Source organism: Jaculus jaculus, chromosome 13 (assembly GCF_020740685.1).
Source record: "Jaculus jaculus isolate mJacJac1 chromosome 13, mJacJac1.mat.Y.cur, whole genome shotgun sequence".
NCBI classification, from domain to species: Eukaryota; Metazoa; Chordata; class Mammalia; order Rodentia; family Dipodidae; genus Jaculus; species Jaculus jaculus.
Genome location: NC_059114.1, coordinates 87,001,525 through 87,013,042, shown reverse-complemented (window position 1 = coordinate 87,013,042; position 11,518 = coordinate 87,001,525). Strand labels below are relative to the sequence as shown.

The 11,518-nt window shown below is 41.4% G+C and overlaps 1 protein-coding gene across 1 annotated transcript in view; it reads right to left on the bottom strand.

The window, feature by feature from the left end:
- Nucleotides 1-224: 224 nt before the first annotated feature.
- The window catches only part of Marchf11 (membrane associated ring-CH-type finger 11), a 107,406-nt gene continuing 96,112 nt past the window's right edge, over nt 225-11,518 (bottom strand). Inside the window, exon 5 of the mRNA XM_045132163.1 lies at nt 225-752. Coding sequence (XP_044988098.1) covers nt 430-752 — 323 coding nt within the window. The 3' untranslated portion in view covers nt 225-429. The remainder of the gene's footprint in view (nt 753-11,518) is intronic.

The window sequence follows — 11,518 nt, the reverse complement described above, 5'->3', positions numbered from 1 at the left end:
CTGTGCTGAGGGGCCCCCGGCGCTCTGCCCTGGACAGTCAGCTTGGCATCTGTGCCCAGCAGCCACTGCTGCCCCGTCCCTCTGAAAAACTACTCACGCAGCCAAGACGTTTGGTACAAATATATTTAAAATAATCAAGAAAAATACTTTTGGCTTTAATGATAATTCTCATTATTATTTTAAACCAAGTCCAGTTCAGGGGTGTGTATAATGGTTTCAAGTACTAACTTATAAAAGATGGAACAAGTCGGAAAGCAAACAAGAGGACTCTTTTTTTTTTTTCCAGAAAATGTATTTGCAATTCAAATGTTCATATAAAAAGCATAGATTTTAAAAAGTTCATCGATGTACGACGTTGTTAGAAGTGCTATGGTTTCGCCTTTCATTGCAATTACATTCCAAAATGTGTGTGGGTGGGGTCCGCCCTGGTCACACCGAAGTCACTCTCATCACGACCTCGCCCGAGCTGTTATCTCCCGGAGCATCCTCGCGGGTCCTCATCCGGTTCAGGAGCTGCAGCAGCACGTAGCCGCACTGGAAGCGCGGGGAGGTGAGCTGCGTGGGGTGGACCAGGTTCCGGTTCCGCAGAGCCGTCAGCGGTAGCCACAAAGTCCTGCCGGCCGAGGACTCGCCTCGGCTGCTTTCTTCCATGTCCGTGGCTTTATCATAATTTAACACGTCCCAGTGCAGGTTAACGGCTCGCCAGCGTTTGAACACTCTGAAAACTGCAGCCCCTTCATGGATGATGAGACCTGCAATTCGAGGGGACAAAAGATAATGACTGGTGAGGATCATATGCTGGGAATATGACTTTGCACCAATGCGCGGAATCAAGAACTAGTCCATTCTCTACTATCACCAGCAAAGAATGACAGTCGGAATAGACAAATGCTGCACAGAAACAATCAGCATTTAGAGTGAGAATGTACTTACATGTGGGCCCAATTCCCTTTCCCCATCATGGCTCAGAATACAATTTGGGCACCAATATTGTTTTCAGAGACTCATTGGGTTGATTTTTTTTTTTATTCCACTATGTATCATAAAATGTATTATGGGTGTGGAGCAGGGTGACAGCTTAATATGGAAAAGAAGCATATATTAAACTCCCTGCCATTTTCTCAGTTCCCAAAGCAATCCCTGATACGCAGTAAGCATATTATGCAGCATGTTTCTCATACTTTCAGGAATGAACACCTTCTAGACATTATTCCGGGTGTTACCTCATTGAAGTTTCACCACAGCCTTATGAAGTAAATGCTCTCCTTTACCTCATGTTGCCAACACAGAGGCTTAGCTACCGAAATGTCAAAGAGCTTCCTCCAGAAAACAGTTATAAGAGGGGGGACCAGGCTCACACCCAGGCAGGCCAACCCTAGAGCCCGTGCTTTTAGCTAGTATTTAGGCAGTTAATCTGATGGTCACATTTATTTTATTTTGAGGCAGACACTCATGAAAGTTTTCACTGTTGTTGTTATTTATGCTTGGGTCTTTGAAATCGAGTCTCTCTGTAGCTTACGCTGACCTGGAATTCACTATGCAGTCTCAGGGTGACTTTGAATTCATGGCAATCCTCCTACCTCTGCCTCCTGAGTGTTGGGATTAGAGGCATGTGCCATTGTGTCTGGCTCAAGAAAGTTTTAAAAAGATAATATGAGAAGCCCAGAAATCATAAACTTCCTGCCAGTATGACAGACATGGGACAGCCATGCATATAGCCATTCCCCCTGTTCCACACCAAACCACACAGATTGCATTTTTTATGTGTGTACACTTCAGCATTTGGTTCCAAAGCTTTTCAATGTCTGACTCCTCCCAGAAAAGAAAAAATGAAATGAGGCTCTGGGGGAGATAGCCCTTTAGATGGAGAGAGTAGGATGGATTCTTGCCTTGGAAGAGGCTGACATGGCATTTGGAATGGGTGGAGGTCAGGAAAGATGGAGGACGGAATGTAAGTGCAGCGTGCCGGTGGGCACAATCATTTCCCTAATGCAGGATCTGAGATGAGCGATCCTTCTCCTCAGCATTTGGACTCAAGTGTGTGAGCTCCAGGGAGATACTCACAAGCTAACTGAAACAGGAAAACATGATCAGAATGTTTACTGCATAATTATCACAAGCAATTTCAGTATATATCCTCAGGAGGATGGATGGGTTATAGAGCATGGATCCCATGGGTGAGAGCAATGAGGGAGAGAACAGTCATATATACTACCAAGGATATCTCTTCATGAAAAGAATCTCAGGGCTGGTGAGATGGCTTAGTGTTTAAGACTCTTGCCTGCAAAGCCAAAGGACCCCTGTTCGACTCCTCAGGATCCACGTAAGCCAGATGCACAAGGGGGTGCACATATCTGAGTTTGTTTGCAGTGGCTGGAGGCCCTGGTGCTCGCTCGCCCCCCCCCCCTTGCTTATTTCTGTATCTCTTTCTCTCTCAAATAAATAAAAATAAAATATTTTTAAAAATAATCTCAAAGCCACAATGAAAATAATGAAAGGCTTCATAAACAAATAATTGAAGTGAAAAAAAAAATCCTGAACATTTTTCTTGGTAAACATATGAACTAATGGATAAAAAACATAGAAATCATAATGACTAAAGATGCAATATTGAGGAGGCAGGAAATAAATGAGATTAGTGAGGGGCTTCCAAGCAGGCTTTGAATTATATTTCAAGTATTGTTGTTTTTAATATTTCAAGTATTTAATTTTTCAAGTTTTTTTAAATATTTCATGTACAATATTTCAAGTGCTGTTCAGGATTATTCAATACAGTTTTTTTGCACCTGAATAATTCAAAATTTCCAAGAGAACTGACGTTTTATTAGTAATGTAAAATTGAATGAGGAAGCTGGGGAAACCAAGGAGGTTGCCACACCATCTGTGAAGAGCAGAGCAGCAGAAGGTCCAATGCAGAGGGATCCAAGGGTAAGTAAAGATGGGACAGTGGCAGGAATCCTAACAGAAGAACTGTGAGCACAGTACAGTCCCATGGCTTTAAGGCTAAAGGAATGGGCAATTGGAATAATGGTAGTGATTTTCAACAAGTAAGAGTTTTGAGCACGTTTGTGCTAGAGATATTCCTGCCTGCTTTTCTTTTCTTTTTTTCTTTCTGTCTTTCCATTTCTTTGACAGCTAAAACAATGCCAGGTAGATGATAAAAATATCTACTTTTGGGCAAAAAAAAAAAAAAAAGAGACCAAATTATACCTATTTATCTCAGCAGGAAATAAACTCCTTGTACATGTGAGTTAAAATCTTCCCAGAGATATTTACAGGGGTCACTAAAAGGCATTTGACCTAATAAGTAAATACTTCTTTAAGCCCAATTACGTACCTTTCCAAAATAATGAGAAACGTAAATTTCTGCTAATTAAAACAATTTCAGAAAAATCTGACAGTTCTTTTTCCAAAGGCAAATCAGAGTTGACTCCACTGACCATGTATTTTCAGGAAGAAGTCAGAATTATAAGTCAAGATTATTAGATTTTAAGTATTTTTAAATTTCTATTTATTCATTTGACAGAGAAAGCGGGAAAGAGAGTGAGAGGAATGGGTGCACCAGGGCCTTCAGCCCTGCAAAGGAACTCCAGACACATGTGTCCTCTTGTGCATCTAGCTAACGTGGGTCCTGGGGAATCGAACCTGGGTCCTTTGGCCTTGCAGGCAAATGCCTTAACTGCTAAGCCATCCCTCCAGCCCAAGATCACTAGATTTTATTTGTTGGTTCTATTAGCATCCTGAATTCTCTATGGCCAGTATTTTAACCTTTCTGATTTTCTTTTTTTCCTTCTTAAAGTACAATCAGAATACCTATTTTCTGCATCTAGCGGGAGAATGTAAAGGAAATTACAATCCACCATCTCAGATTTTCTCTGCGATGGCAACTATGTAAATAAACAACATAAAAAATCAGTAGTGGGGTTGTAGAGATGGCTTAGCGGTTAAGCGTTTGCCTGTGAAGCCTAAGGACTCTGGTTCAAGGCTCGGTTCCCCAGGTCCCACGTTAGCCAGACGCACAAGGGGGCACACGCGTCTGGAGTTCGTTTGCAGTGGCTGGAAGCCCTGGCGCACCCATTCTATCTCTCTCCCTCTATCTGTCTTTCTCCCTGTGTCTGTCGCTCTCAAATAAATAAATAAAAATGAACAACAAAAAAAAGCAGTAGTGGGTCTATGTGGTATAATCACAAAACAATGACCGCTCCAGACACAGTCACCCTGAGTGCATGCAGCATAAGGGCTGCGGGGCAGCTCTACCCTGGGAAACCATTCATTCCTCGGATTCTTCTTCTTCTGTTAAATTTCTTTGACTGGCCAGAAATTAAATATTTATTTATTTTTATTTATTTATTTATTTTTTGGCTTTTCAAGATAGGGTCTCACTCTAGCCCAGGCTGACCTGGAATTCACTATGGAGTCTCAGGGTGGCCTCAAACTCACTGTGAACCACTTACCTCTGCCTCCTGCGTGTTGGGATTAAAGGCGTGAGCCACCATACCTGACATAATCATGTAACTTACTAGAGTTTGAAGTCACTTCCTAAGAATATATCCTCAAATATATAAACCTATCGCTGTGCAGAAATAAGTCACACTGGTCATTTGGGAACATTCTGAAAGGAATACAAAGAGAACTACTTTTACGTCCTCATGAAGACACAGCCCTTTTGAATGAACAACTCCTTTGGGCTCTTTCAGAATTGCATGAAGTCATGAGTGATACGTAGATTTTGTTTGATTCCCCAGGAGCATTCAGAATATTTCTTTCCCAGTATGGGAGTTTAAATTTCCATAAAGATGATGAATTCCATCCTACCCCCAAGGGTTTTCTGCACTATGCATTTTCCTTCATTAAATGTTCTGAAGTTGTGGCCAATACGTTAAGAACTAGTAGTTATGAGAAGCTATGGCTACTATGACCTTAAATTCAAGGTAAAAGGCTTGTTCACATCCAATTCACTGTGTTGAAAATCCCGCCCTGAAGACATACAACAGTACACTGCCTTACTGATGATCAAGCAAATTTGTTGCTCTGATATTTCACGTTGCATAAGAAGAAGCATGGGTTTATTTTTCCATCAAACTCACTAGACCTGGAGTGGAAAACAGTGATGATTTTGATAAAATGTATATTTTAAATATAGGATACTCACTACATTGAATGGCATGGATGTCAACAAAGTATAACTTATGGGAATATGTTGTTTTGAGACTTGAGTGTTGTGAATGGTTGTGTTTATTTTCTTGTCAAAAACATTTAAGTGCAAACAGCTTGTTGATATGCAAAGGAACACTTAGAATAATCTTGAAAATCAAAGCAGGCTTAGTGTCTTATTTCATTGATATAAAAAAAGGTTTTAGTAAATATATCCCAAATTTTGAAGTAACACATTTCTTGCAATTTGTTTTTTTATGGAAACAGACTATGATCTAGAAACTCTTAAGAAATGAGGGTCATTATCAATGCACATATAGTCACTTGATGACGTGTTTGGACATATGCCTGACATCACACACATCATTTGTTTCTGTATTCTCATCTAAAAGTGTTATGATTAACAAAGCCTCAGTATGGGAATATAGCTCAAAGGAAAAGCTGTGATTTGAGTAGTTATACAGTAAGCTGATAACTTCAATATCCCCAGTGTTTCACTGACTCAGTTAAGACTCCTAGGATGCTGTGTTAGTTATTTCTTTTTATCACTTCGACAAAATACCTAAGAAACCCAACTTGAGGGAGGAAAAGTTTATTTTGGCTCACTGTTTCAGAGGCTGCAGTCCATGATTCTTTGGACCTAAAGCAAATCAGAGAGCATGGTGGAGCAAAGCCCTTACTCACATGGAAGCCAGGAGGCAGGAGGGTGTCTGGGAACAAGTACATCCTGTCCAAAACACACTCCCAGTGTACGGCCCAGGGAGGCCTTACCTCCTAGTTCCTACCACTACTGCCATCAAACTAGAATCCATCAATAGGTCAGTCCATTGAGTATATCACAATCTTCATGACACACTCACTTCTCAAAAGCCCAGTCTGAGCATGGAATCAGGGAGCAAGCCTTCAACAGAACACTTGAGTCACTGGGATTCATTCTGTATCCAACCAACCACCAAGATTAGCAGCCATGACCCTTATCCCATCCCTGGCCAACGCACGCACACACAAGGTGATGACAGAGCCTTTATCTGAAACCAGTACTGGAAGGTGTGGCTGCTTTGGCATCTTCTCTGGTAAGTCACAGTCACCCTCAAGTTTCCCAGACAAGTCAACCCTCTGTGACAGGAGGCTCTGAGGGCCGCACTGCTGTGCAACCAAAATGCCCCTGGGAAGGGGGAAGAAAACCGACCCACAGTAAGCATCTGGTCAGACAAAGACCTGGATTGTGAAATTGCCCACAGTTTCTAGGTTAAAGCTCCCCTTCCTTGCACGTCAAGATGTGCCTCGCTGTATGTTTGCTTTCAGTCTCTATAAATACAAACTGAGTCACCCCAAATAGTCAGTATGTCCTAGTAGCAGGCTGAAGGACGGTCTAGTCCCATGCAGTAGAACAGTTTGGAGTTTATCTCATCAGTTAGTCCTACTTTCACTCCTTTATTTTATTTATTTACTTATTTGCTGGCAATTGGAGAAGCACCTAGTGTGGATTAACTAAATGAGACTGTAGTCCATGACACCGACTCTCCCAGCACCATTTTGCTGCTTACCCACAATTTAAATCCCCAACAGTCAGAGAAACTTAGATATGAGTATGGAGGTAATTGCTTTAAAAGTCATCTTGGGCTGGAGAGATGGCTTAGCGGTTAAGCGCTTGCCTGTGAAGCCTAAGGACCCCGGTTCGAGGCTCGGTTCCCCAGGTCCCACGTTAGCCAGATGCACAAGGGGGCGCACGCGTCTGGAGTTCGTTTGCAGAGGCTGGAAGCCCTGGCGCGCCCATTCTCTCTCTCTCCCTCTATCTGTCTTTCTCTCTGTGTCTGTTGCTCTCAAATAAATAAATTAATTAAAAAATTGTTTTTAAAAAAAGTCATCTCTTCACTGCTAATACTAATCTTGAAAACAATAACCAAAAATCATGATTATTTCCATATGTACTAGATGGCTGCTTTTGTTATTGTTATTGTACACAGAGATAAAAATAAAACACACAACAATGTAAGCAGATAAAACTTTAAGAGGTACATACTGAAAGGTAATAATGTGCCATCACAAAAATCACCAAGGTCACAAAACAAAATTGTCAAAAATTTGATGTCCTCAAACCCAAGCCTCTGGGAATAACAACAAGCTGATTATAAATAAGACCTGGTGAATACACATCTCCAGTGTTGTTCATACATGAATAATGTAAAGAAATAGCCAACACAAAATTCATTTATATCCATAAAAGATGTTTTCATTTCTCTATTATGGAGTGTAAATGGTAAACACTTTTGCTCCTCTTAGAATTCACTAAAGTCAAGTGAAATTCCCCAGGCTCATATGAGAAATAGTATGTCGCTCTAAGAGCTGGCATCAAACACCTTCATCATTATCACTGGCCATACGGTATTTTGTGTGAGAAATTTGGGAAGACAATGAATGACACTGAAAACTTCCCATGGCGCACGCGCGTACACACACACACACAATCCCTGGGCATGGAGGTTGGCTAATTTCTAAATGCCAATGGGCACAGCCACCTAACAAGATGATTGTTATAATGTTGGGGCCCCTAGGTGATAACAAAGTTTCTCTGAGCAAAAAAATGAAACTGATGGGGCGTGCTCGGGCTCTGCTCCTGTGTTGATATCTGCATTCATCAGCCTAGAAGGGAGGAAAACATACGTGAGCTGGAACTCCACGGCTGAAGTCACCACAGCTGAAAGGACAGCAGGATTCAAAGCCCCATTTTCTGGTAGAGTATAAACTTTTCTGAGGTGACTGAAGCAGATTCTTTCCTAAAACCTTCCCTCACAGCTTCTTGCCCCGTTATCCCTATTTCAGTTAATGACCATTCCCAAGTCAATTAAATCACAAGCCGGGAAGTCCACCAGGACTCCTCTCATGCTGGACTAAATTATGCTAATTTTTGTCTTTTTAGCAAAACTGGGTCTGCAAAAATGAAAAGAAATTCCTAAAATGCCCACTCTCACATTCAAAAATTATTTAAATCAAGCCTCAAGACTTAGCTCCTGTCCTGCTCTCTGCTCAGACATTCCTCGGGTGCACAATCAGCCAGCCCAATTCCACCATCTCCCCCTTCTAGTGCCCAGTCAATTGGCCTCACTTCCACCATCTGCCACTTATTGTGAATGGACAATCGGCCCCGCTTGACCATCTCTGACTTCCAGTGACCATATCGGCAAGCTGTCACTCATTCCCTCTACAGCACCAACATGTTTAAATGCTGGGATCTCTAATCACCTTGTGCCCCTAGCAAGGCTAACCCTGTCTTTTTCGTCTTTGGGAACCTATTCAGTTTTTTGGCATATGGAATACTCTTGTCAATCTCTGATGAATTCCAGCAAGAAAGAGTAAGGCCTCTTCAACCTAAGGACTGGACTTGTCTACTTGTAATAGCACTATTTAATAATGGAAATAGATTTTAACTATTGCCCTTTGTAATATTAAGGTAATATACTAAGGTGCCAAAGACAAACTGAACCATGCACTTTCATATTAGATTCAGACAGGATTTAAGGCATCAGTGCCCAGATTTCATGGCAGTGCCCATATTTTTTACCTTTTGGGGGGAGCAAAAACAAAGCATATGCACAGAAGCAAATGTGGAGACAAGAAAGTTACAAGATTTATTTTTAATCCTTAGTAAACCGGGTAGCCATATAGTCCTCTCTGCCTCGTTGGCCTGGTCATTAGATACTGAACCACATCCAGTAGGTACAAAATGGCTGTATTCAGAAGCAAAGCCTCTCTGCTGTTGGCAGGTAAACCAGCAAAACGAACAGCCTCCCACCCCCCATTCATCTCAGCACTTGGTTTTGGAAAAGACAATTCATCAATCAACTGTTTGCTTTTGTTCCTCGGTGTATAGATCTCTGAATTGTTCAGTTCCCAACCTTGGAGCACACATCTACCGTCAGCATATTTCTCAAATGTTTTCTTAAAATATAAAGTAACAATAGACATGTATTTTCTGTGTTAACTAAAGCTCTTTAAAACTCTTGGGACCACAGACTGAAGTGATGTTTATAGACCACAAGTGGTCTTGTTTTATTAGAGGTAGAACTAAATACAGCTATATTACTATTACTTCTCCAGGTTTTTTTTTTTTAAACTGCTGCTGCAAACTCAAAAAACATGATATTGCTAGATCTTTGGTGCGTAAATGATACATGTGTTTGTTAGTTATCTTTGATAGGTGAAAATTATGTTAAAAGATCTAAACTGAAATACCTAATTAGTAAATTAAAATTTGTTTATTTTGTGATTTATAATGGCCTATTTCATTTTTGTTGACTTCTTTTGAGTGTTTCTCCTGGATCATAAAGCAATGGATAAAAAATTCCAAATGGATGGTTCTGATTAACTTCCCACTCTTCTGTCATTCCATGACATTAGTTAAACATTTTACTTAAGACTATAATGAGAATTTTAACATAAAATAAAAATATTCAGGGCTTGATTTTAATATTCTATTCTGTGACCAAGTAAGTATAAAAATTCAAGAGGAACATGTGATTCTCCATATTGATAATTCTTATTTAAAAAGTGTTTCCCTGAAGACAGGAGGGGGGGGGGGAGAGAGGGCTTGTGGTGTTTTCCCTTTACTTTATTAATTTGTTTTTGTATATTTAATTTTATTAATTCTGAATAAATGTACAAATAGCTCATAAAACATCTAAGCATCTACATCTCTTTGGGATTTTAGAAAAAAAGCTTTTTTATTTTCTAATCTAAAAGCCAATTCCTTTATTCTTAACAAAAGGTCCTAATTCCATATGTCGTACGTATTACATAGTTGACATACTTGAACGTTCTTGTGTGGACAACATTGTATAAATTATTCGAGATCAGAATCAAAGGAGAGGGTTTTAGCCAAATACTAACTATAATTACCGGAGTCACGGAAACATTCTTAGTTAGTGAAAGAAAGGAATTCCAGGAATAGAGAAGTGGCTTAGCTGTTAAGACGCTTGGCTTGGAGGCCTGAGGACCCAGGTTTGATTCCCAAGCTCCCACATAAGTCAGATGAACAAGATGGTGCATGTTTCTGGAGTTTCTCTGCAGTGGCTAGAGGCCCTGGCACCATTCTTTCTCACTCTGTCTATCTGCCTCTTTCTATCTCTCCCAAATACATAAAATAAATAAATTATTTTTTAAGAAAAAAGGAATTCTGACCTTGTGCCCTGCTTCTGGTCTTTGTGACCACAACCCATTGAGGTAGTGACTTCTGTGCTTTAGACTTTTCATTTCTTTTTTTTTGTTTGTTTGTTTTGCTTTGTTTTTCAAGTTAAGAGTCTCGCTCTAGCCCAGGCTGACCTGTAATTCACTATGAGATTTCTCATTTCTGAGGTAAGAATGACACCAGTGTAATTAGTAAGTGTGAAAACAGAGGTGATTAAAATGCTGCATGGAGCCTAGTAAGTGTGATCTCAAACATCACCGAAAGACTGTTTTTTTAAACCTTCTCTATTACTTGTGAACAGCTGAAAACATATACAGGTTCCGCTTGTATACAAGTTTCTGTGGTTCCTGGTGAAATCTAGAGTTGGTAACCCTCTCTCTGTCAGAACTCAGCGCCCAAGCTGTCATCTCAAAGAATCATCCGGGTCACATTTCCTTGGGCTAGAAGGAAAGACCTCTACTGCAGAAGACCATGAAGTCGGGAAATCCGCAAAGAGCCGTGGGGGAACGATTTCCAGATCTGGGGGTGGAGGGAGCTGCCTGGTCTGTGCCTTCCTAAATGAGGGAAGGCCCACCCACTTCTAAGGCTCTGTTGGCATGCAATCTGATTTCCTCTTACTCTTCCAGGAATTTTTCACGACATCACCCTATGCTCCAATGTCGCAGGACACACTAACATCTAAGTTTGCCGCTGCCATGCCCAAAGCTCACGTTTAGTGCCCACACGGCCACTCCTCCAGATGCCAGTAGAAGTGGGGACCTTTGTGCACCCATGGGAGAACAGAGGGCACAATCACACGCGGTCTTATCCCTGCAGGGTCACTGTGGATGCAGGCTCCATGGGCATGTGCACGAAGCCCCTTCCTCTGTGGCAGGCCTTGTCCTTCTAGAAACATCTTAATTCCAAGCCCTGACACTCTGCCAACCCAATGCGGACAATATCTCCCAGGACTTCCGTCACGCACTTTCTTCACAACAGTGCTTCCTCCTGCACATCTCCTGAGTCGCTCACTGCCAGGGTCTTTCCCAGTGCGCTGGCTTCTGTGTGACAGCTATCCCCTCATGAGCAGCCAAGACAGCTCAGGGCCCCATGTGGCCATCCTCCACAGTGGTGACGTCAGAGGCTCTGCACAACCAATACCAGCCTTAGCCCAGTTCCTCTGTTCGCTTGTGCATCTCC